The following is a 26,132-nucleotide window of genomic DNA, read 5'->3' on the forward strand; positions in this document are numbered from 1 at the left end:
GCCTGAACACGGATTGTTAGCTGTCACAGCTGCCGAACCAGAGCACGCCTGTGTGCAGTGATTGCTGCCGCAGAGCGTTACAAGCCCACGAGTTTTTCTCTAAAGTGGGTTTTAAAGGCGTTCGGGAGCCGAGGAGACGTGGCTCGGGGGTAAGGGGACACGGAGGATCCTCGTTGCTCAGTGGCCAAATTGGCGACTTGATTGAGAGACCTGTCTCAAAATACAAAGTGGAGAGTTGATGGAGGAGGAGCCGATGCCAACCTCCGGCCTCCACATACTCATGCGCGGCTGGGCGCCTGCACATACACACGCACGCGCATGCAGAAGCAGCAGCACCAACACACACAGCCTCAAAGACGCTCAGCGTGATGAAACGCCCGCGGACTGGTCCTGTAAGGCCCGTGCCTGGCAGTGAGCAGTTCCCGACATCAGCTGTCCTGTGGCCCCAGCCCCAGATGTAGAGCACAGAGCCCTCCCCTCCGCAAGCAGGAAGTGGGAGAGAGGCCCCTACCGAGCCCCTCCTGGAATGCAGAGGTCCCTTTAGCATCCAGAGCTCACCCATGACCTCCCTTCCCCCACAAAAGCCCGCTGTTCCCTCAGCTTCCAGACAATGGCTTTCATAACTCATGGCTATTTGGGATGGGAAATAAAGCCTCCATCTATGCCATTCTTAAGCCTGAATTTCTTGGAGAAAAAAAAAACCCTCAGATGGTCTTTTCCTACTGAGTTGAATTTCATAAACCCAGAAAAATGCTCAGTTCAGGGCACACTCTGTACACAGAGGGAGAGGAAAATGACCTCTTTGTATCTGCTTGGAGGTAGCTTCAAGTTGGGAGAGTGGCCAGTGGTGGATTTGGCCTGGGCCAAGATCGCTCATAGAGGGTCCTCCAGCCCTACCCTACGGGAGGCCGCTCCACCCTGGTTCTGGGAAGCTGGGACCCTGTGGTCATGGAAAGACCGGATCATGTCATAACCCCGAGACAAATGTAATTTATGCATGGGGATGAGGTCTTCAGAGCCACCAGTGCCACTCTGCCCACCCAGGGGGTGGTTTATTCACAGGGAGCTTCAGTTTCTTCTTCCAATTTACTGTTACTTTGCTGTTGTCACTGGGCAGTGATAGTTTCCACTGGCTCGTAATTAGAAAACCGTTCATTTTGAATGTTTTTATTTCACATTTATTTTTTTTGAGTGTGCGTGCGAGCGTGTGTGTATGTGTGTGTGTGCGCACGCGTGCGTGTGTGTGTGTGTGTGATGTGAAGGTCAGAGGATAACTTGGAGACTTGGTTCTGTCCTCTTACCATGTGAGTCCCAGGGATCAAACTCAGATTGTAGGTGTGGCAGGGCAAACAAGCGTCTTTATTTCCCCAGACATCTTGCTGGCCCAAATAGTTCATTTTATAAAACAGCGTGTCCTGGATAGTTTTGTGTCAACTTGACGCAAGCTATTGTCATCTGATAGGAGGGAACCTCAAGTGAGAAGATGCCTCCATAAGATCTGACTGTTTCAGGGCATTTTCTCAATTAGTGACTGATGGGGGAGGGCCCAGCCCACTGTGGGTGGTGCCATCCCTGGGCCGGTGGGCCTGGGTTCCATAAGAAAGCTGGTTGAGCCAGCCAAGAGGAGCAAGCCAGTAGACAGCACCCCTCCATGGCCTCCGCATCAGCTCCCGCTGCAGGTTCCTGCTTTGTTTGAGTTCCTATTCTGGCCTCCTTCCACGATGGACGATGACGTGTAAGTTTAAGCCAAACAAACTCTTTCCTCCCCAGCTTGCACTTGGTCGTGGTGTTTAGTGACAGCAATAGAAACCCTAACTAAGACAAGAGTTTGCAGTTGTCTATCCCCTCCGGGCTCACGTGTGCCCGGAGACGGGAGAAAGCGGATGCATCCTGACGCTTTCCAGTTTTCCACCAGGCACCAAGTGCCAGATGCCTGTGGAGCTGGTGGTGTCATTCCACCCCGCCCACTGCCCCATCTGTCACCACGACCTGTCGTCTCCACCACCGTCTGCAACAACACTTTATGCATCCTCCACCCAACGAGAACTGCGCTAGAGGCCACCACGATGCAGCCCGTGTCCCTAAGACGGTGACGGTTGAGTGGCAGAGACACGGGCAGAGAAGTCAGTGCGGAGAAGAAGAAAAGGATGGGTTCCACATGGGGAAGGCTGGCTCTGGCAGGTGCAGGGGCAAAGGGTGAACAGCTCCCGGGGAGGGCGTCTTCCACACGGGAGCCGGTGACACCAGCTAAGTTCTGCAGAACAACAACAACAAAAAACATTTTGAAGGAAAAAGCAGTCATGGGGACTAGGAGATATTTTCGCCAGCAAAGCACTTGCTGCTTGCCCGCTAGGCACAGGAACGTGAGTTTTGTCCCCAGAACCCATGTAAAAACAAAACGAAGAGAAGCCAAGGCAGTGGTAGGTGTCTATAACCACAGTGCCAGGGAGCCTGAGGCTGTTGTTCACTGGCTAAGTCAGCTTAGCCTACTTGGCCAACTTGAGGCCAGTGAGAGAACCTGTTTAAAAAAAAAAACATGCATGAAAGTTTACGGCACCCAAGGAACAAGTTGCAAGGCTGCCCTCTGGTCCCCACATTTGGGCTCATGTGTTTGTTCCCCCTCCGGCACACAAAACCACGCCCATGGGTAGGAGGTGGCTTCCAGGCCGTGTGAAGGCGGAGGCACGTGAGGTTGTAGGTGGGAAGCAGAGGTCATGGTCTGGGACAGACCTCAGACGCCGAGAAGACTGGTGTCATTGTGACCGCATCCAGGGAAGCAGGAGGAGGGAAGACCAAGTGGGAGCAGCAAGCCATGATTGGATTTGCGCTGTATTAGAAGTCACTTTGGCATCAGGATTTTTAAAAAGAGGCCGGGGTAGTGGTTGGGAGTGAGGGATTGGTACCAGAGCCAGAGAGACCAAATGAAACCAGCCTGGTGGAGGGCAAGCTCATGATGGAGGGCAAGCTCACGGGGCCAAAGAGGAGTAATTGTTGAGGAGTGAAGTAGTTACTTTCAATATGCCTCTGGGAGCCTTGCGATGGAGTTTGTGTTGTTGGGAGCCCAGCAAGGTGCCTGTGACATGTGAGGAACTTAGTGACTACTTGTACAAAGCCTTTAAACACCATGGTGTAATGTCAAATAAACATTATCACAACATCCCAAGATAGATGAGACAATCAGACCTGCCTGTACTTTATCTAGAAAATACCTGATGGCTCCGAGGCTGCTAAGAGCTCTTTGAGAGGACCTGAATTCAGTTCCCAGCACTTACGTCAGGCAGCTCACAGCCTCTAGTAATATTCCAGCTCTGGGGAATCTGACATACTCTTCTGGATTCTGCATCACACACGAACACATGCATGTACACACATGCACACACTCGCACACATGCACGTACACACACATACACACACGCACGTGCACACATACATGCACACACACTCATGCACACTACACTCACGCATGCACACACACACACGTGCATGCCAGAAAGATGCAGACAGGGTGCAGACTCACTGGAGGTGCTCATCACCCAGCATGCAGAGGACGGCCTTGATGTGGTTTCCGTGGGATGACACCTCTGTGTCACAGGAGGTGCCGTGGTCACAGAAGATGGAAGGGTCATGGGAAACAGCAGCCACCATCAGTCTGAGGAGATAACTTCTACCTTGCAAACTGAGTGCTGTCATAGCAGCACTGTCTCAGTAGTCCTTGCTTCACGTTCTTTGCTGGAAAAGACTCTGGTGGGATCCATCCTCACCAGAGATGACCCCATCTCCAGCTCAGGGGTAGGAGCCAAGGCCACCTGAGCCCGTTCCAGGGGCTCCATTGTCTTTCTCCATGACCGAGTCCAGCTGCACAGCGGTGTGATCCGGTTACGTCCAGCGAAAAGAAAGTTGAGGTTCTCTGGTGTGCCTGGGAAGAACACAGTCTTCATCCTCTTGACACTCACAGAAGCTACAGGAAAGGTGACTCCCCTGCATCCGTGTTGCTGGCTGTGGGACCCGGCAGGGCCAGAGAGGAGACGGAGGGTAGGAGACAGTTCCTGGCTGTTGTGTGGGGCGTTCTATCAGCAGCAGCTGCAGGTATTCCCATGGCTGCAGGAACCACCTTTCACCGTCTAGGTGGAAAGGGCAGACATGCTTCCCTCTGTAGAGGAGGAACCAAGACCACTGGGGAAAATGGCTGTGAGAGGAACTGCTGATGTCACCCTGAGATTGGGCTGGATATACTGAGGTTAGCTGGCTTCCCGGTGTGGCAGGAATTTCCACATAGAACCAAAGCCTCAACAGCATCACCCCTGAGGTTCCCACCACCTGACTTTGAACTTTCAGGATTCTAAGAGCAAGAACAAGAGTCTAGAATCTACACAGGCCCTCCTCCATCCCAAAACACTCCAGGGTCAGCCTTTCCAATCTTCTTCTCCTCTAGGTCCATCTTATTTTTTTTTAACTTTAAATTCAGTTTCTATGATCCTTTGGGGGGGGGGAACTTGAGTTAGTTCCATGTGCTGGATAATAAATAACATTTTATGACTATGTTCCCTTTCCTCTCCAAAACACAATCACATGTATATGCATACAAGCACACTTGTATGAGCTAACATCCAGACCCCACCTCACCAGGCCCAGACAATGTCGCTGTAATCCCTACATGCCTGTATCCTGGAGCTGACCAGTAGGATGAACTTTGAACTTGAGCTAAGAATTCCAGCTATGCCGCCCCCCTCCCTCCCCAGCTGGGTGGTCCTGGGCAAGTAATTTGCTCATGTGACCTCAGCTCAGAGGCCACCCAGAATGACAGCTACTCTGGAGCTGGGTGTAAAATAGGTGGCCCGCAGAAGGTAACCAGAAGCCGCAGGGCATTGCCTAGAGGAGGCCGGGGCACAGACAGGGAGAAAGGGGACTGACTGACCACGGGGAAAGGGAAAGCAGTGGCAGCCGTCGCTCAGACGGCAGGTGGAGGGTTCTGGGGCGGCTGAAGCTGACATTCACCACCACCTTTGGACAGCGTTGGGTACCTGGCGTGGAAAGAGGCCTTTCAAATGCCATCCTTGTCTCTACGCTAATGCTATTGCTTCTCTTGATTTTCGTGTTGAAATAATTGTTTATTGGTGCTGTTCTTGTCTGTGGAAGAAAAAAAAACACACAATTTCTGTTGAACATGAAAGAAGTATAAGAAAGCATGTCGATTTCACCATGTGGAGATAACTACTCGGTGGCGGTGGTGGGGGTGATCCACGGTCTCACTGTGTAGCCTTAGCTGGCTTGGAATTCACTATGTAGACCAGACTGGCTTCAAACTCAATAGAGATCCATCTGCCTCTGTGTCCAGACTGAGAGAGCATTGCTCTTAATTTGTTAGCACATTTAGTTGCTAGTGCATTTCCTTCTAGCCATTTCTTCTTGCTTAGAGCTGGGGGGGGTATCTCCCTAAAGTTTCCCAAGCCTGCTCTCAACTCTGCCATACTGTCGTGGGAAACCTTCAGAGTCCGAGGCTGGATCTTCAGCACCAAGGTCAAAGTTCACGCACCCCTGGCAACAACAGACCCTTACACCAGCTCACGGGGAACCCGGTATGTGCCAATCATCACACTGTGCAACCTGTTTTCGGCTGTTTCGGCAAACCGGGTGACTGATTTAAAGATAAGTTTATTTTAGATCTCGGCTCTGGTTGGACAGCAAGCGACTCCATGCCTGTGCGTGGTCTCTCTTCATCGCATTGTAGGGGACAGAGAGCTCGCCTGTGGTTCAGTTAGAGTTACTACGTCTGTGATGAAACACCACGACCCAAAGCCAAGTTGAGCAGGAAAGGGCTGATTTGGCTTCTGCCTCTGACGTCATAGTCTGTCACTGAAGGAAGTTGGGGCAGGAGCTCAAACAGAGCAGGAACTTGGAGCCAGGAGTTGGCACAGAGGCCATGGAGGAGCGCTGCTTACTGGCTCGCTCAGCCTGTCCAGAGATGGCTCCACTCACAATGCCCTGGGACCTCCCCCATCAATTGATAGTTAAGAAAATTCTCTACAGTCGGATCCCTATGGAGGCGTCTTCTCAGTTGAGGTTACAGCCTTTAAGATGACTCTAGCTTGTGTCACGTCGACCTAAAACCAGCCGGTACAGTCTCTTACCAAGCTATCAAGGCTCAAAGATGGGGTTCTTCCCAGGTGTCATTATCCTAGCCATCTCCAAGGCCCCACCTCTAAGTGTCGCCATCAGATTAAGTTACTGGCTTTAGTTTCCAGCATTGTAATGCCTCGCAGTGGACAGTAACCACCTACAGTTTTAGAAGGGTGATGGGGGATGTCCTGTGTATGTGCTTATCTTATTGGTTGTTGAATAAAGCACTGTTGGCCAATAGGGAAGCCAGGATAGGTGGGACTAGGAGTCGAGAAGGATTCTGGGAAAGAGAGGCACAGGCAGTCACGATGTAGGAAGCCAGAGGAGTAAGAGGTCAGGACACTGTTCTCCAGTAAGCGAAGACCACATGGAAATATTCAGATTGGCAATTATGGGTTAACAATTAAGTCAAAGCTAGCCGATAAGAAATCATAGTAAATGGCCAACAGCTTCATAATTAACATAGCATCCTGTGTGTTATTTGGGGGCCCAGACAGCTCAGCAGGGCCCAGGTGGTTGGCGGGAAGACTACACATTACAGAAGGGACAGATCAAATTTGAATCATAGTCTAGGGAGAAGTGCCGGACTGCCAAGCCCACTTCCCATTTACCAATGCCCCCCTTCCCCCGTATTGTGCCTGAAGCTGCCTGGTCCCCAGCTGAGCCCCGGAGCACATGGATGGACCTAGCCAGAATCCTAGGCCACACACGTAGCTAACCATCCTGTAGTAAGTCATGGAACCACCCGGAGCCTCCACACCCTGCTCTGTCCCCCGAGAAGCCTGTCATCTTTCTCTAGGGCCGTCAGGAGGGCAGGTGACTCACATGTAATTCACACAGAGTTGTATACATCATTGTCCAAAGACAGCACCTGGACCTTTGTCAGCGCTCAACAAATATGTACGTTGGTAACCGGCCACAGCTTTCTCCTCCAGTCAACTCTGGGAAGTCATGCTTCGTTTGGAGACTGGTCTTTTCCAGACATTGCCCACATTTTCACAGGGTCACATTTATCCTGATGGCCCGGTTAATACCGGTCCCTGACACGTGCTTATCTTGGTGTGTGAATGAACCCCGGCCACTTGGATCTATGAACGTGCCAAGTGGTTGGCTACATCTAAGCATCTGTGAGATTCTCAAAGGGCATAGAAGGCCTGGACCAGGGTGAAAAGGTCCAGGCTACAGGTCTAGGGAGATGGGGGAAGACCGAAATTCACCTGTGGTTTACCTGTTCCCTGAAAAGGTATGCTCCAAGAAAGACACCCATTCTTAGGTCGCTGTAGAGGTCCCCAGAAGGCCCAAGACACAGTTTGTGTCCAACTGTGAAATTCCTTGTCCCCAGCACTCAGTTACAGTGTGTTCGCTTTGATCACAATGTTTGCTGGAGGAGTTTGCCTCTGATCTCACACACACTTGTCCCAGTTTGTTCTAAGCTGCAGTTTCAAGAGAGAGCGGTGTTCACCAGGAACCGAATCAAACAGCAAGAGCCAGAGCTGTGCTACGTCAGGACACAGCTCAGCCCTGGCTGGAAGTGAGAGAGAGAGAGAGAGAGAGGCCTCTGCATCTAGGCAGAGCTTGGAGAAAGAGGGAGACAGACGGGGAAACAATGCCCTAAATTAGCAAGGGCAAAACAGCCCTCGTCATTCACTGCTTGGTGGGCTGTTTGATCTGCCTGCAGGTGCGACTTTAAAATTATGAACTTTTCCCTCTTAAAAGTAAGTGGCGTTTCCCCGTGTTGCCAAACCTCCTCCATAGCTGTGTCCACAAACTTTATGTTTGTCCACATACGGAGCTACATAATGGCCTTCCTTTGACATAGGATAAATTCTAAGGGAATGATTTAGTGGCCTCATTAATCAGGTAGGAACAAGGTCTTGTTTGCTTTATAGCCCAAGCTGGACTTGGATTCCAAATCCCCCTGCATGCCTCAACTTCCTGAATCATGGGATGACAGGTGTGTGCCGCCACATCCAACCCGTTTAGAATGTTAGAAACGATGCAGTTTATGATGGTCTGAAGACACAGACTTTGCACTGACCTCACTGGGAAGTTTCGTTTTATCATCTGTCTTGTGCTCACCATGTGTCTGGCTGTGCGTGCACGTTTGTGCCAACTGCTGAGCAGGATTGGTCGCTCTTTCGTGCACTTTTAAAACTCTCCATTCTCTTCTCGGGTGTATCTCCTTGCGACCGCTGGAATGGGCTCAGGGAAGGTTCAGATGGGAGTGAGACACTGCTGGTGTCTCACCATAGGTTTTCTTCGCACCTCTGATTTTACTTTCTAGAACACCAGACTTGAGCTTTATCTTTAATATGCCAAGACACTTGAGTCCCGTCCATCCGCCGCCCCCCTTAGTTCTCCTCCTGCTGCAATCTTAGAACTTCATTTGGATATGAAGCAAAGAAACGGGGATAGTAAGAACATTTAGGGGATGAAGTAGAACCTTCACACTTTAATCCACACCTTAGCGCTTCCCAGCCTCATGCTGGGAGCCATGGTTTTTTTTTTTTTTAATCTAAGTTTTTCTGTTGATCAGTGAAGACTCAAGAGTCAGATGTTGGGGTGAAAGCCTGCTAGATGAGGGAAGCTGAGAAACAACCAGCTGATCCCCCTTTTTGTCCAGAGTTTCTCTCAGTCTGTCCCAAACCAAAAATGACCTCGATTCCCTAAGTCCCTCCCTACTCCTTCCTGTGCGTCTCTCTGTCTTGGCAGGTCCTCCACACTCTCTGTGGCTAATTCTTGTCACTGGCTCCACCTCCTGATCTAGGGTTAATTTTATTAACGCAGTCTCAGAGTTTCACAGTGCCACAAACATCCCGAAACAGAGCCGGGGGTGGACAGTGCATTCCCAACCCCCCCCTCCCTGCTTCCTGGATGAGCACTGTTGAGTAGAGGCTGGGAAGGGAAGGAGCCTGGGTAAGGAGGAGGCTACTCCCTTCTTTACCTCTCTGCCTCCCACCAGCTTGGGAAGGCCATTGGTGGACTCTAGAGCACTGTTGGCTGCATAGGCATTGGTGAAATTGCAATAGCTGAGGCCTGGGTGTGGTATAGGAAAGGGCCACGCCCATGTTGCCCCAAAAGGCTGCCTCCCATCCTGTGCATGAGGCTTGCTTTTTTTGGGGGGGGGTAAATTAGGTAGTTGTGTTTTGTTCATCGCGTAGTACCAGACAAACAGTGGATTCTCTGAACCATATCCATCTTAAATGCAGGGTTTACTGGCTGTCTATCCATTGTCCGCAATTTATTCCTTATTCTATGATAGACTGGAGGCCACCCTGTGTACACGTCCCTATGACAGTCTCCACAGCCATCTTGGGAAGTGGGCACCAGGGATGCCAAGACTGAGTTGTGGGGAATCACAGACCACAGAGTGGCCGAGCGGGGACTTTACCAGGTCTGAGACAGGCAGGATGAAGCAGGGGGATATGTTTGACTCTTACCCTCCATGGTATAGTAAAGGGAGCTGGGCGAGCCTGGGCAGCAGCTACACGTAGGTGACCTGCCCAAGAGCACACACAGCAGACATGATCTTGGAGACTGTTCGTGGAGGTCGGAGGCTCTCTCAGTGACTCAGTGAAATGCTCACTGCGTGCTGTGTGCCCTGTCAGTCCGGGCTCCTGTCAGCCTACCCAGAAGTCCCAGAGTGCGGCTGACCGAAACCCGGGCATGCTCACTCACACCCAGAGCCCTCGCTCTGACCATTCCGGCCTCCATGCCTGTGGGCGTGCAGGGCCATGGATGGCAGTGTGTCACCGTGCCAGAGCCAGGGAGCAGCAGGGTGCCTTTGTCCCAACTCCACTGGCCGGAAGGTTACCTCCACGGGGCTTACGTCCCTGCTTAAGTTAAGCCAAGAAGGGTTTTTGTTTGCTTGCTTTTGAATTTTATTTATTTTCCCAGTTTGTAGATGTTCCAAGTACAGTTTGATTAAATTGATTTAAAAAAAACAAAACACCAACACCATAGGGCTGAGGATTTGTATCAGTAGTAGAGCACCTTCCTAGCTGGTTTGAGGGTTCAGGTTTGGTTCCCAACACTGCAAAATAAAGCAACCTGCTCCCCCTCCCCCACATCCAGCATCCTCAGGTGTCTGCACTGTCGCTCTGCTCAGGCAAGGTAGGACTTGTTACAGAGAGCTAATTATGGATAATAGCCAATGATAGCGGCCAGCGTTGACAGGGAACTTCCTCTACTGCAGACGCCGGGTTAGGCATTATGCAGTGGAACGCTGCAGGGAATTTATTATCTGGAGGCTCCATCAGCCTCCTTTTAGGACTGAATCAGAGAGGGATAGTGACTCACTAAAGGACACACAGCTACTGAAGGATGGATGCACACATAATCTCACTTTCCAGCCCACACCTTTATCCTCCCCACCCCTGGCTCCCCCGGGGCTTCCTGATGGGGGAGGCTGAGGGCAGGAAGGTCTGGAAAGGTTCACCCGGAAGTTCTTCATTCTAGAGTGCTGTTGAGGGTCTGCCGAGACTTTTGTCCACATCCTGTCTGTCTCTTTCCCCGCCCCCCCCAAGATCGGCGCGCTTACACACTGGGTCCATGTCTGGGTGGACGTAATGTCTCAGCCCAGCGTGGGTTCCTGAAAGCATCTGGGAGGGGATGGGAGACCGTAAGATGGATGGCAGAAATGGAGTGCTTCCAGAAACCATGTAATCTTAACACAAACTGAAGGCTTAAAATACAACGGACCCTAGGGGCTGGGGAGATGGCTCAGTGAGTAAAGACAGCTTGTGAGGACCCCAGTTCTAGCTGCTACCCCAGCAACTGGGGGGTGGTGGAGACAGACAGATCTGGGGCTCGGTGGCCAGCTCAGTGGTGAACTTCAGGTTCAGTGAGAAATCCAGTCTCAAAAGAGAAAATAGGTGAATTAGGAAGACAACGCGAGTTAACCTCTGGCCTCTGCCCATACCCATGTGAGTTAGGGCACTCACATGACAAAGAGCGTACACATGACTACACACACACACACACACACAGTGCACACACACATGCACGCATACACATGCTCATGCATGCACACATTCACACTCTCATGCACGCACACACCCCAATACACCACGCACTAAATAAATGAATAAAAGCGAGCGACCATAGAATCAGATATATTATGGAACCATTGCCTCTGGGGCCCTATGTAGGTGTATGTAGTGACTAAGGAGGCCAGCTCCGGCTGACTCCGCGCCCTGCCCCTTCTGCATCCAAGACATCTTACTAGATGATTGACCTTCACTGTCTCGTGATGTTAAACGTTCATATCGGCATGCAGGGTGCAGATGGCAGCTGCCAGGAGTCCTTTCTGGGCCAGCCTGTTTTCCTTACAGTGTTGGCTCTTTAATTAATTTGGGGAGATGAGTGCCTGGGGGATCATCACCACGCCCTCCCCGCTTTTACGAATGCTTATGGTTTTCCATAATAATACATCTTAAAAAGCGTCTAGTAGATTCTGACACATTAGCTCTGTTTCAGAAATGACCGGGAGGTAGTCCAGAGTGCAGAATGTGAACACGGACAAGTCACTTTTAAGTAAAGCATCCGTGTAGAGTGGCAGCCCGCACCCCCCCGAGGGTAGCCATGCTTCCCTCCCTATCCTGGGATACCACTAGGAAAACTGTTACTCTGACCCTAAGTGGGATTGTTTGTTCTCTCATTCAACACATTCCTGGAGGCCTCATCCTGTGCATTGAGCCAAACTAGACCCCTTCTTGTACGGACTCTGCACCAGAGGCAGGGCACGAGAGACCTGAGTCCTATTGAGACCAAACTGCCTGAGTGTTCCTCTCCTCCATCCACCCTTAGGTAAGCATGGCTGTGGCACAAACAATCTCCCACGTGGCAGCTGGTAAAGGTAACAGGGAAGATCAGGGTAGGTGTGTGTGTGTGTGTGTGTGTGTGTGTCTGTGTGTGTGGGTGGGTGTGGGTGTTGGGTAGGGGGTAGGCATGGAGTCTGGATCTAGTTTCTTCCTCAGCTGTGTTGCTTTGACCGGAAGCTCAGCTCCCTGGGAGCGATTTTCATACGGCGATGCAAACCGTGGGCCACCAAACAGTTCGTGTCTCCCCCACACACATTTACCGAGCATGCTCCGAGAGCACGCACAGACTCAGAAGGACGGAAAGAAACCACCCAGCGTGCAAAGTCCTGGTGTCAGCGGTGCCTTGCAGCCCAGTGAAAGTGAAGGTTACTTCAGTCCTCCGAACCCTTGTCCCACACTTCACCCTCTCCCCCTCTGAGCCGCAGCCTCCGGAACGTCCCCTGTTGCTGTGACCAGGACTTCTGCAGGGCCAAGGGTCCGAAGGGGTCTGGGGAGGCGGCCGATAAAGTAGCCATAGATCCTTCTGCTGTTTGAAATGCGCCTGAGAAATATTTGGATAACCCTCCCCCGCCACCTGATCAGGGCATTTCTAAAGTTTACATTGCAGGCCCGGGTGACTCTGATGTTTGGAGACATCATTTCCTCCCACCCTTGAAATGCGGGGCCCCCCTCCCCCAGAGAAGTCCTCCAGCAGCATGCTGTTGTGTATGTGAAGTGTGTTTTGGCATGTTAACGGGGAAGCTGATTCACACCAGATGGGATGTGAACCAAGCGGGAAGGCTCTGTCACACTGGCCACTAAGGCATTCCGAGTGCCTCAGCGGTCAGGAAGGGTGACACAGGCCCAGGCTATGTTTTATGTCCTCAGTGCACACTGGAGTCCTGGTCCTGCTGCACAGAGGGTCACTGTATTTCGAGGCTCCGCGGTTGGCCTGGAGACTTTGTCCACAGACCACTCCGGCCTCGAACTCACAGAGAGCCTCCTGCTCACGCATCCCATGTGCAGGAGTCACTTTTAAAGTCAGGGACAGCTTTGTTTTTCTAGAAGTTTCCTATAGACAAGCTCAGATTTGAATTCATCATTGTTTCTTAAACTAAAAAAAAGAAAATTAAGGCTCCTTTTGGAGGTGTCTAGATCTTCTGTATCTTCAGTGGCAAAAAAAAAAATGCTTAACTTTTTTTTTTGTGATTTATCATACATCAGGGGAAGGTGTTTTGCCACCCAAATGTTTAAGTTCAATAATAACTCAGTTGTATTTATTGTACGTAGATAGCTGAAAGTTTTTACATGTATTACATTCCATAATGATGTCTTTACTATGGTTATAGTTCTGGGTCCTTCCTATAGGTGAAGAATAGACCCTGTGCCGTGGGTCAGTGTGTAGGTCTAGGCTGACCTCGGATTCCTTGAAGTCTGGCTGGCCCGAGGCTCCCTGCTTCTCTTTACTCACTGTCTTGATGTGTCACAGAGTTCACTGAGCTACTCTGCCAGTTGGTGTTCTTTGGTTTCTTCTGAGCTGGGCACGAGAAGCCCCACCCACCTCCCCGCCCTCCTCCCTGTCCAGTGTCGCAGGCCTGGTTCATAGTTGGGGCTTAGTACAGGTGACAGCGTCCCTGGCTGCCTGGTAGAGTTGGCTGGCCCTGTTTCTTGGCTCTGGCATCTATGTTCCTCAGGAGACACTGAAGCTGAGGTGTCTTTTTAGGGCTGAAGGACAGAGAGGGAGTCTGTGGGCATAGGAGTGTCTGCGTGCCGGTGAATGGAGGAGCCCAGAGAAAAAGGAGGAGCCTGTTGGCTTCATATTTAACTTTTTTTTGAGCCAGGTAGTATACAAAGGCCTGGGAACTGCTGGTGTGGAGATGGCTGACCCACACCTGTAACGCAATAAATAAAAGACCCAGAGGCAGATATTGGGATTCAAGCTTCAACCTGAAGATCAGAGAAGCATAGCAGCCAAACACTAGCTCTTAACTCTACCTCAGACTGAAAGGCGATCCTGGTTCCACCAAACCTCAGACTGTAACCTCTCCTCAGTGTTACTGGAGAATCCTGAGACTTGGATGTCTTCCTATCCTCAATGTGGCTGGAGACTGACTGGCAGCTCTGAGACCCTGTTCCTGTCTTAAATATCTCTCAGGAGTCCAGGGATTAAAGGTGTGTGATGCCAGGTGCTGAGATCACCTTTGTGTGAGGATTTCTCTTTAGGACTGGATCAATTTCGAGTAGCTCAATGTGGCCTTGAACTAACAGAGGTCTGCCTGCCTCTACCTCCCAAGTGATGGGATTAAAGGTGTGTACCACCACCGCCTGATCTCTATAGCTTGCAACTGACTCTGCTTTTCTGAATCCTCGGGTATGTTTTAATACATCATAAATAATCTATCACCATACCCACCTCACCCCCGGAGAGCCAGCAACCAGAGACAGATATGGCCCCTGAGGTTGTTAAGTTCTGGCCTCTGCTTTGTGTTCCTTGAGCTCAGTGACCTTGATCTCAGAGTTTTGGTAAGTGCCACGGCAGAGGTCATAGGATTTGGTCACTGGGGACAGAGACTTGGCCATATGCTGGATGACTTTTAGGAACTCACATGGCCAGTGGAAATGTTGACTAGTCAAGGAGAACTCTTCCCAATGCCCCCTTTGTAGACCGTCGCTGGGGACCCCCGGGCACCTTCAAGGTGGGAAGAGAGGCACGCATGTATTGCTGTCGGGAACACAGGGAGGGAGGACAGAGGAGGAGTCTGTGAGGGGGCTAGAATGAACTTGCTACAGACGAGCATTCTCACAGGGCTGGGCAGGCTTGAATAGCTGGAGATGCATGTGAGTTCTGGGCATCAGACACAGTGTTTCTGTGTCCTCCCACCCACCCGAGCTGAAGCCCGGTGTCCCTGTGGCATTAGAGATTTCATCGGTCTGGCTTTAAGCTTTCAGTGAGAGCCTGAAGCATGCACCATAGCCTGGGATCCTGTGCAGATGGGGCTTCCCTCCCAATGCGTGAGGCAGCAGTTTTTATAAAAACGTCGGACAAGGGGCGATTTCATGAAACTAAGGAGAGAGTGTGTGCTGTGATTCTTTTGGGGAGATGTATCTGAGTGGGGGTGGGGGAGGATTTTTGGTGACGTATATGTACATTTAGAAGTCATGGTGAGTCAGAGGAATTGAAACCATCTAGGTATCAGGAACTAATCCATGCAGCCCTGCCTGTTGGTTCCTTCAACATCACAGAGACAAAAATGCATGTCTCAGACAGCCTCCGGGAGGAAAGGCTTGATTTGGTTTTAGTCCATCAGTGGTGGGAGGGGAGGGCATGGCAGAGAACTCACCCAACTCACGGCAGCAGAAATGAGCGACAGAGGTTTGTTCTCATCACACAGAGCGCAAGACAGGAAATGGGGTTTACTCCTGCAACTGGGTCCCTAAAGATTCTATAGCTCCCCCCCTTCCCCCGCCCAAACAGTGTCCCAGCTGAAGAACAAGCCTCCAGGACATCTGTCCAGAGATTTAAACCACAGCAAACTCTGGGTGATGGTAGGGGTCGGGGGGACGAAGCTGGGAGCCTTCTCTTGATGTTGCACAATGTGGAAATGGGCCTGGTTCTGTAGCTTATGGTGGGTAGCCCAGCCTCTCTGCACGTCCCCCATGTCTTCTCTTGTGCAGAGGTCAGGGCTACCAGGAGAGAGAGGTGAGCTCATAATGGCACCTGGCAGGCAGAGCAATGCTCCCCAGAGCACTACTTTCATTACTTTCACTGCACCTGCGCACACGCTGGCATTCATCTGTCACGGAACGCGTGTGTGTGGAGGCCGGAGGACAACATGCAAAAGCCAGTTGAAAGTCCTCTCATTCATACCTGTGAGACCTGAGGGTTGAACTCAGATTATCAGGCCTGGCCACAGGTGCCTTTACTTAACAGTCCAGGGCACTAAAATAACCCTCCTTTTTAAAAAGATTTGTTACATGTGTATGGCTGTGTCGCCTGAACGTATGTCTGTGCTCCGCATGTCTGCAGGGGCCATAAGAGGGCACTGGGTCTCTCGGAGCTGGAGTTACCGATGCCTTCTTGACTCACCCACCACGTAGGCTCTGGAAAGAGAACTCGGGTGCTCTAAACCACTGAGCCATCTCTCTCCAGCCTCACCAGGACACATATTGGTTTCATGATGAGAACAACGGCATAGTACACACTGCATTTTATGCTTCCCTTGGAGAAAAAAAAAAAAAAAAAACGACCTCTGTCCCCAGCGCTGGGAACAGCTTGTCATCTCCTATCATTTTCACATTCCCTCGTGTCACTGCGCTTAGGACCGTCAGTGAGGGCAGATGGTGCCCAGGGCCTTTCTGCAGCAGGAGGCAGATGTGGGCTCTTCCTGGTTCTGACAGACTGCCAAGGCCTGTCCTGACGTCAGTGTCAAGTTCCTGATGTGGAGGGATGGGATACAGTGGAGACTCTGGAGAGGGGCCCTGCTAAGCTTGGGGAACTAGGAATTAGTCCACGCTTGCAAAACATTGTTATCTGGGTGGCTGGAGGTGCTGGGAACAAGGAAGTGAGTGGCCCAGGCTTGAAGCACACCCCTGCCCTCGTGCCGAAGAGAGGCAGGGGTCCTGAGGGGTTGAAGAGGTCCGTGGTGGGGAAACAGTTACGGAGTGGGGCAGGGTGGTGTCACTGGGAGTGGATTGTAGGGGGTGGACAGGAGGCTGGGTGCCCAGGAGGAGGCCGCTGCAGACTCACAAGCTGCCAGGGAGCAGGGCACCTGATTGGTGGCACAGAGGACGGAAAGGAGGTGTCAGAAGCCACCAAAGCCACACCCGACTCGGGGACGCTGAACACGTATAGACACTGAAGGAGGACCGTTAGTGGGCGCCTAGGTATACGGCTTGGACCCTGGTGGGTAGTGCCATCTGTCTTCCCCCCCCCCCAGGAGAGAGGGGGGAAGAGGGGAGCTGAATCTCACTCAAGCATCAGAGGCTGGGAGCCACCTCGGGAGATGCTCAGGAGCCCTGGAGTCTTGGAGGAAGGTCCAGTCCCGGGGTGTGGAGCTGGGCATCCCTACAGGTGGAAGGAGAAAGGCAGAGTTGCTGAGGCAAAGGGCAGTAAACAGCTGTGTAATGTGTTTCAGTCTCATTTCTGCTGCTGTGCTAAAATGTCTCGACAAAAGGCAACTTTGTAACTCAGCTCACAATCAGCTTATCACCCATGGCCCGGGGTTGAGGGGGGGGGAGTCAAGGTGACTGGAACCCAAGAGAGCTGGTGGCATCATGCCATCAGCTGAGAGCAGGGAGAAGTAAGTGCATGCGGGCTCGTTTGCCTGCTTGCTGACTGAGCTCACCTTGATTTCTGCCATCTTCGGAGCGCCGAGGACCCCCTGCCTAGGAAATGGCGCTGCTCACAGTGGGCTGGGATTTCCCACGCCAATTAATGTAGTTATGCATAGCTGTGCCACAGATACACCCTCAGGCCAACCCTGTGCAGACAATCCCCTGTTTAGACTATTCCCAGGTGACTCTAGATTGTGTCAAGCTGGCAAGATAACCGTTACAGCAAGCCGTGGGTAGCAGCGGGGGAACTGTGAGCCCTGGTGGAAGCCCGGGTGTGGCTGGTGGAATGCCATCTTGCGTTGGGGGAATTTGCTCTCCGAAGAAACACGCGTCTTCTGGGAGTGGCTCCCAGGCACCACCACTGCCACTACCGGGCACAACAGTACTGGGCATCCTGTAGTTCATGCTTCTTAGACTGCTTGAGGTTCCAGTCGAGGCATGATCTCATCTGATCTTTATTTTGTTTTTTGTTTGTCTTGAGAATCTATTTCTCAGAGGGCAGTGAGACTCAGAGAGGGTACACGGTTTGACCCTGAGTATACACACACACACACACACACACACACACACACACACACACACACACACACACAGGGAATCTGCATTTGGTGCATGGTTTGACCCTGGGTTCACACACACACACACACACACACACACAGGGAATCTGCATTTGGAGCATGGTTTGACCCTGGGTTCACACACACACACATACACACACAGACCGGGAATCTGCATTTGGTGCATGGTTTGACCCTGGGTTCACACACACACACATACACACACAGACCGGGAATCTGCATTTGGTGCACAGTTTGACCCTGGGTTCACACACACACATACACACACAGACCGGGAATCTGCATTTGGGATATTCTAACGGGGGCAGAAGACAGTTTGTGAACACTGGGGTGGGGGAGCAGTTTTACCACTGAGTTGCATCCTCAGCCCAGGTTTTGCCTTTCTCACTCATCACTCTCCCATCCATCAGGGTCTCCTCTGTCGTCACCCCACCGTCACCCCACAGGGAGGCTGCTTGGGGGGAGGGGTGGGTCACCCGCAGGTGCCTATCTCAGCAAGTGAGGGACAGGTAGTGCTTACCACCACGGGATGGCGTCCCAGCCAGCCATTCACTTGCTTCCTGTGATATTGAAATCATAATTTTAACCTGCCACGCCAGGTTTCCTTAAATGTAGAAACTGACAGCTATGAGCTAAGGATGCAGGCACTTGAGCATTTAATGTCAAACCCCTCTTCTCCCCACCCCTGGAGAAGACCCAGTGACTGTGGTAATTAGATCCTTACCACTGCCCTTGTCAAAGAGTCAGGGGTACCGAGGACCAAGGAGCTCCCTGTCCAGGCCTTAACAGGTGCCAAAGGCTCAGGTGTGTGTGTGTGTGTGTGTGTGTGTGTGTGTGTGTGTGTGTGTGAGTGAGAGAGAGAGAGAGAGAGAGAGAGAGAGAGAGAGAGAGAGAGAGAGAGAGAGAGAGAGAGAGGTGGTGAAAGCGCCAGAGGGCAGAGACCGGTGAATCACTCAACCATGGAAGTCTTGAATTATTAATGTCGTGTTCTCAGACTTCTAATGGGGCCAGAGATGCATCTCATCTATGGAAGGGAAGGGCAACACTGCCTATGTTATGCCTAAAGTGCCTCTCTGGGTCCCGAGTTGCTTTTGGAGTCCTGCGGACAGCCTGGAGGGGAAAGCCTGGTGGCTGTGCCGGGGGTTCTGCTCTGCACAGGTCCTGGAGTTGTGGCCTGGCTTCTGGCCTCTCCAGGGCTTGCCTTGGCCTGCTCCTGGGGACAGAGGACAGGACGTAGATTTGGACTGCGCAGACATCCTTGCAGGGAGGGCTGAGTGTGCAGTGCTTGCTGAAGGCGTCAAGGCCCTGCCCCGCTGGGCCCTCCAATGAGCAGGAATTCCGGGGCTCGAAACCAGACCTTGCGCGCTCCTGTGTCCACCCTGCTGGACCAGCTAGCTGCGGAGACGCGGGCTCGCCTCTAACCCTCCGCCGCCCCACGCTGGATCCCCGCGCGCTACTGACAGGCAGGACGGGGCGTGGCCTCGGCTGGGCGGTGACCCGCGGGCTCGGAGCTGGGGGAGGAGTCTTCTCCAGCCTTCCCCGGGGGGCCTTGGCTCTGCGGGGCGGGGCGGGGAGGAGCGCGAGGAGGAGCCCGGGCTGCGGCGGCAGCGTCAGAGCGGTGCTCCCGCTGTCCACAGGCTCATACCCAGCTCGAGAGCCGAAGACTCGCACCAGGAGGCTCCTCTCCTGGGCTGGGGCTGCAGGACCATGGCGGACAAGGAAACTGGTGGCGGCGGCGGCGACACCGGGCCGCGAGGTGAGCGCGGGGCGAGGGACCCGTGGCTGCCGCCGGGGCTGCGGTGGGCTGGGAGGGAAGGGAGCACGCTCCCTACCGCAGTCCGAAGCCCAGAGGAGGGCGTCAGAAACGTGCGCTTCCCGGTTGCATCTCTCCATCCCCGGCCTCATCAGAGAGCGTCCCGGCGCGACACCCGGCCCACCGGGCGGGTGGGAGGCCGCCCTCCCGTCACGTGCTAGGTTTGGGCCAGGGTGCGGACACTGCAGCCCGTACTAAATCCCTGGCTGGGGTACCCTGGTTGTTTCCACCACGGCTAGCTCCTTGGTCAGGGCCGGCTACCAGTCCCAAGAGAACTGCCCCTCCTGCCCATCGCCTGCGCGCTGGGCTGCGTTGGGGATGCCAGGGCTGACCTGGTAGATGGCTGGCCGCCAGGTGGCCCCGGGTCCCCCAGAGGTTCATTTCTGTGACTCAGTGAGGCAGGGGTGCGAGCCTTGGGGAAGTCAGATTCTTATCTATCCGGTCTGACTCTCCACCCCCACCCCACCGGACCCAGGAGCCGGGAGTGGAAGCCGCAGCTGCAGGCCAAAGGAGTGTCCCACCGCCCTCCCCGCTTATTCTCTAGGATTCTTCTGGTGTGGGTGTAGGGACTGCGGAGGCTAGGCTGCCTGTGCGGTGCTTGTCAGAGGTGTGTGTGGGGGGGGGTTGGGGTGTCCCATGCGGGACACTGTAACCCTGCTTCTTACATTTACGGCAGGGTGAGCGGCTTGTTTGGAGCACGGTTGCAGCTCGGATAGCAAGGGCGGGAGAGCCTGGGGATCCGGGAAGAGGATGAAATGCTTTCCGAGCCAGGGCTGTAAATCAAGGCTTCGCCAGCACAGGGGACGGGCTGGTCAGGATTCCAGCCTTCTTCCTGTGTATCTCAAGTGGGGAAAGTTGGTTGCGGGGAGGTGCCGCGCGTGTCCCTGGCCTGCACAGCCTTGGATGAAGCAGATGCCTGAGCCGGTTTCCCAGGAGCTCCAAGCAAGCTGCAAGGATGACACTAAAACGTCCCGACTTAAGGCGAAATCCAACCGGGGTGGTGGGGTGAGCCATGTGCTCTGCGGAGACCCAAAGCCTGGGAAACTGAGGCCAGTCGCGGTGCACCCGGCATTAGCAGTTGCGTTCTCTGTCCCGGTGTGGGTTGACTACAGCCCCCTCGGCTGCTGCTCTCCTACCCACACCTGCCCCCTCCCCAGCCCATTGTTCCTGCGGATCTGGGAGGTGCCTCCCCAGCCAGCAAGGCACTGCAGTGGTTGAGGAGTGCAGGGTGGGGGTTGGGAGCCCACGGAGGGAGCAGGGAGCCGCACAGCCCAAGCCGAGGCGGTGGTACTCCAGAAGGCACCCTGGATGTGCGCCTCCGCGTCCTGACCTTTCCTAGTCCGTGGACACAGACCGTGGCCTGGCAGTAGTCTTTGTCTGAGCATCACTCAGCGATTGGATTGACTCGTTTTTTCTCCCCCCGACCCCCAACCTTTTTACTTTAAACTGGGAAAAAAAATAAAGTCCCAACATTTAGGATGCCAGTGAGAGGCGTCACAAGAGTGCTTTAAAAGCTGGAGAGTAAGTGATTCAGTTCCGTGTCTCTCATGCTGAGATAACGAGTGGGTGGCTATATCAAATGCGAGCCTGGGCATAAGATCTGTCAAGTCAGAATTGGAGGCAGGGATGTGCGCCCACTCCCTGGTTTATCTTATAAAGTCACATTGCTGCTTCTGCCCTACCCTACCCTATCCTACACTACCCTACCCTACACACACACACACACACACACACACACACACACACACACACACGCAGGCATGCACACACCTGGGACAGGTGCGCACACTCATGATGGGAGACACGTCACCGCTTACCTGGGTTTGCTGTGGGGTGATTTTTAGAGTCTAGGAAGTTCAAGGCACCCTGGCACAGAGACACCTGGTGCCCAGCCACCTGAAGGGCGGGCACGTGTTCCTGGCAACTCGCTGTGCTTTTCTGAGCTACCACGCCTTTATCTGCAGAGCCCCCCCCCACTACTTCTAAGTTTTATGTGCCATTGCCCGTTCTTCACTGGGCGATGAATAGGCTTTATTTTGTTTATCAAGTCTCAGAGTCAATGTGTCACCAGCATCCCCTTTACTGGTGAGAAATCTAAATGTCAGTTAAACAACCCGTCCAAGGTCACAGTTCTAGGAAGCTCTGCTTAGGACTCAGGCCATCCGATCCTACCTACTTAGCCCTCACTGGTGCCATTGGCGGTCACTGTACTGTCAGGGATGACAAAATCGTTGTGCTTCAAGGGTGCTCTGGATGCAAGTGTGTGACCGGAGAGATGAGTTGTTTCCATGGGCCCCGGCCCACTGGGGTTTGTGAGACATTGGCCTCTCACGTCGGGGAGCGCCTGCGGGGAGGGGCGAATGGGGTTGAGACCGAACAAGAGGAGCAGAACGTAGTAGTAGAGGTTGGGTGGCGAGTAGGTGACCCCTAAAAGTCAGCTTGCCTGTGTTTGCAAAGCTCCTTAGTAGAATACTAATTAGTTCACAGATCTGAAGGGCCACCTTTGGTCTCTCTTAGACAGCAGACACTGAGATGACCTTCAGCTCCGCCCCTCCCCATGACCTGTACTGAGTGACTGTGTCAGAAGCCCCAGGAGGAGCTGTGTGGGTGTGGCACCTGGCGGTTCAAATGGGGGCAGGCCCTTTGGTGTCTGGAGTCAGGGTTGGCTTAGACCACGGAAGCCTAGGTGTTTTCCCCAGGAGCCGGTGGAGGAGTGGAGCCCTTTGGAAATGGGATTTTTCATAAGCACTGACGTTCATCGAGGACTTAGTGAGAACAAAATTGTCTCACGTAGCCCCGGCTCGGGCCACACTTGTTAAAAGGACAACTCAGCGAGGGGCCTGGTGACCCGGTGTTTCGCCATCCTGCCTCAGGCGTCATGGCACACTGTGGGGAAAGGGAGAGGGGCTGGGTGAGGCTCAGCGCCCAAGCCAGCCAGGGACTCGGAGGAATGAGATGCACAGCCCACTGGTTCATAGGCCCTCAGGGTGTGTCTGAGTAATTGGGCATAGAGTTAATAGAGGCCTCCGCCCCTCTCTCTGAAGGAACCAAGCCAAAGTCAAATGGGGTGCTCTTGGCATTAGGGTGCGGGGCCGTGGACCCACCTACGCGTCAAAACCCGTGTCTGGAGCTGTCCCCCGCGTGGTGGCCTCCGTCCCTCATCTCTCCACGTCTTGTGTTTACTAAAGCCCTACGATGCCCTTTGGCTCTTGACACAGGAAGTTCTCCCTTGTGACTCGTCTCTCTTGACCTATAAAACCCTCGCTCACCCTCCAAAGCCCCCTTCTCGGGACGCAGCAGAGCCACACCACACGTGTTGGTGAGATCCACCCGTCCGTCGGTCCTCAAGTGCTTCAGTGCTGGTGATTCCAGCGGGTGGGTCTTGGGTGCACAATGCGTGCGCGTGTCAGCTTCAGGTGCCTCTATCCTGTTTGTCCTCCAGCAACCCTCCGAGGTTGGCGCTATTATTACCTCATTTTGCCCGTGAGGCAGCTGAGGGCTTTGAGAGGCTGGTAGCTTGGCCCGGACAGCGGAGGCTGGGGTCAGCTCTGAACCCGTTGTAGAGTCTCAACAGAGTCAGGCACCTTGTCTTCCATCTTCTTCCTTCTTCTCAGTTAAGAGCACATAGTAGGTCCTCAGTAAACACCGGCCCATGTACTGAGCGATGAACGACTCTGTCAGCAAGATGCGCAGGACCACACCAGCAGCGGGGAATGGCATCCAGAAGCTGCCCACTCCTACCCCGGGGTGGCACTTGTGGGAACACATGCTCAGAAGTGGGCCAAGCTGGAGGGGGAGAGGCAGGCAGGGGCTCCCGGGGCGTCTCTGAAGAGACGAGGCTTTGATTCCAACAAGGCACTGAGTGACGACTCAATCTTGAATCTTGGCGGGGGCGAAGTGCTCTCTCTCTCTCTCTCTCTCATCGTATAAATAGGCCTCTTTGGTTAGGGAGAAAGCATCTCTATGACCGCTGCGCATAATTAGATGGCAAGGAGAAATCAGGGCCTTTCAATGAAGGCAGCATGTGGCAGGAGGAGCACCTGCCCCCACCAGGCACAATTGGCATCCCTTAGAGCGTGTAGGGGAGTAGAGGAGACCCCCAAGGAGGAGCCACCATGCCCAACAGGGTCTCTGGCCCACAGAGGCAGACCCTCCCTGCTTTCCGGGGGTGAGGGGGGGCCACGGCTTGTGCGTGACGCCTGTTCCCCACCCAGATGTTCAGCCACGCTGACAGTGGTTTGGGAGAGCTAAAAGGCCTCGGAACGCAGACACCAGCTAAACTCTGCTTCCTGGGTTTGTGATAGCGATGCATGGTGACCGCCTGGGTCTGTTGGAAGCGGCCAGAGATAAGGGGTGGTCAGGAAATGGCACTGTCGCTTGCTGAGTGAATTCTTCGCTGCCTCGCTGCCCCTGCTCATCAGATTTCAGTTTCCTTCTGCACCCACCCTGTGGTACGGGTCAAGCTGTTCTGTGGTTTGCTTCCCCTGCCCCCCCTTGTCTTAGGGCTGTGTGGAGACCTGTTTTGATCCTTTAGAACTGAGGTTCTGCTCCCCCCACCCCCGTTTGAAGCCAGCCCCTGGGGGAGTGGCATGGGTATTCCCTCAAGGCTCTTTCCCTGTCCCTGTATCCCCGTGGGGACAAGGATGATGGCAGCAGTCACTCTGTGGTCTCCAGCAGATGCCCTTCCAGGCTGATTTTCCTGTCGAGTCACCCAGAGATGATGCCAAGACTGAGGCCTCTCAGAGCCGGGACATCCAAACCTCTCCTGAGAGACAGCCGGCCACGTGTGCCACCAACCAGGAAGTCCCAGACGATGGTGTCAGACTCAGGACCCATGCTAGTCCTATCTTCTTCCACTGCCCTGTGACAAGGACCTGACAAATGACCTAAAGGGGGGGGGTTGTTCTTTTAGCCTCAGGCTTCAGAGATTTCATCCCCATGGTGGCCTTTGGCTCTCAGCTTGTGGCAAGGGAGAAGCATACAGCCAGGGGCACGCCTAAGAGCAAAGCAGCTCACCTCGCCAGCAGCCAACCTTTAGGAAGCAGAGAGAGGAAGAGAAAGACAGGAGGGGATGAGGAAGAGGATCACCCTTGGGAGGCAGGCCTTGGCCGGCTCTCTTCCTCCAGCTAGGCCCCCTTCACAATGGTCTTTCCAGATTATGGATCCACGAAGGGATGAATCCATTGCTCATCAGAGCCCTCAGCATCCAGTCGCTCCCCCAGTGCTGCTGGTAAAAGCAGCCTTCTCCCTCCCCTCATTCCCTCATTGCAGGAGCCCGTGGAGGACTATAAGGGACCTGTTCGTGTAGCATGGGGGGCTGGGGGCAGCAACAGCCTGGCCACTCCCGGCCCGCCCTGTGCCTGCTGAGTCAGCACATCTCCCCTGAGCGGCCGCTCCAGGCCAGGGTTTTCCCCTGTGTCATTAGCGCCTTCAGTTTTGAGATGGGAATCTCACTCTGCACTCCCCCACCAGCCTTGGGTTCCGGGGCACAAGCCTCCTGAGCGGCTGGGGCCGCAGGCAGCAACCTATCGGCTCTTAAATGATCTTACCCTGCAGTTGGAGACCCTGGGGCTCAGAGACCGGAGCTCGGGTCCTAGGGTGACAGCACCTCTAAGACAGAAGACAGCACGGCGCCTCCTCCCCCCGAAAACCGCAGCCTCTTCAGGCTCTCCCTTCCGACTCCAGTGGCCGAGTGGACACCTCCACCCCACAATAATGAGTCAACCCACTGTTTAAAACGTGCCTTTATTTTGGGACAACGGCGATAAAAAATATGTGTCCCTTGCCATGAGCAGCAGGTTCTCACGGCACGAAGCATGCATGTCTAAAATCAGGTTACTGTATTTCCCGTGGACGAGACTGCCCACAGGAGGCTTTGTGTCCAGGCTGTGCAAGGAGCCAGGAGAGTTCCAGAGTAAAGTAGGTCAAAGCACCGGATGGAGACATCATCCTCTTTGATGGATGGGTGTTGCGGATGACACTGGCGTTGTAATCTCTATCCCAAACCAACGGTCCCTCCAGGAAACGAGGCCCGGGAGCGTGCATTTGCAAAGCCCACCGCTGAAACTTAAAACCAGGTGACACCGGGGTGAGCTGTGACTGTTCTGCCAGCCCTCTGCTCACCGAGGGGCCCTAATGGCGACCCTGTGTGAAAGGTGGTCAACTCTGGGGAGGCAGAGCAGGGAACAAATGCGTTCTAGCAAGATTATAAAGGGCAGTGAGCTCAGAGGCCACGCCTGGACTCCCACGGACTAGCTTTGGGAATCTCCCTTAGTTTCCTCATCTGTAAAATGAACATACCCACACTACACATCTCTCACTGGACTCTGCTCTCTCCCATCACCCTCGTAAGCAAGGGCTGAGTTGTGGTACACGTTCACAAGTTATCTGCTGTCATCGTCTGTTGTCCCGAATCCTGTGGAAGCAGGAGAGCAGCCACCAGGAAGTTGTATTTCATCCAGGAGGCTCAGACTGGGGAAGGGTTAGCCT

At 53.5% G+C, this 26,132-nt stretch overlaps 1 protein-coding gene across 5 annotated transcripts in view; it reads left to right on the forward strand.

The window, feature by feature from the left end:
- Positions 1–26,132, forward strand: part of Hspa12a (heat shock protein family A (Hsp70) member 12A) — a 164,748-nt gene that overhangs the window by 77,706 nt on the left and 60,910 nt on the right. Inside the window, exon 1 of one of the 5 annotated variants that reach the window (XM_005085340.4) lies at positions 19,405–19,586. The exons of the other annotated variants lie outside the window; for them this stretch is intronic. Within the exon in view, the coding sequence (XP_005085397.1) occupies positions 19,538–19,586 (49 nt within the window). The 5' untranslated portion in view covers positions 19,405–19,537. Of the gene's footprint in view, positions 1–19,404; positions 19,587–26,132 lie in introns of those variants that run through there. 5 annotated transcript variants of the gene reach the window in all.

This window comes from Mesocricetus auratus, unplaced genomic scaffold, assembly GCF_017639785.1.
Source record: "Mesocricetus auratus isolate SY011 unplaced genomic scaffold, BCM_Maur_2.0 Super-Scaffold_4256, whole genome shotgun sequence".
NCBI lineage: Eukaryota > Metazoa > Chordata > Mammalia > Rodentia > Cricetidae > Mesocricetus > Mesocricetus auratus.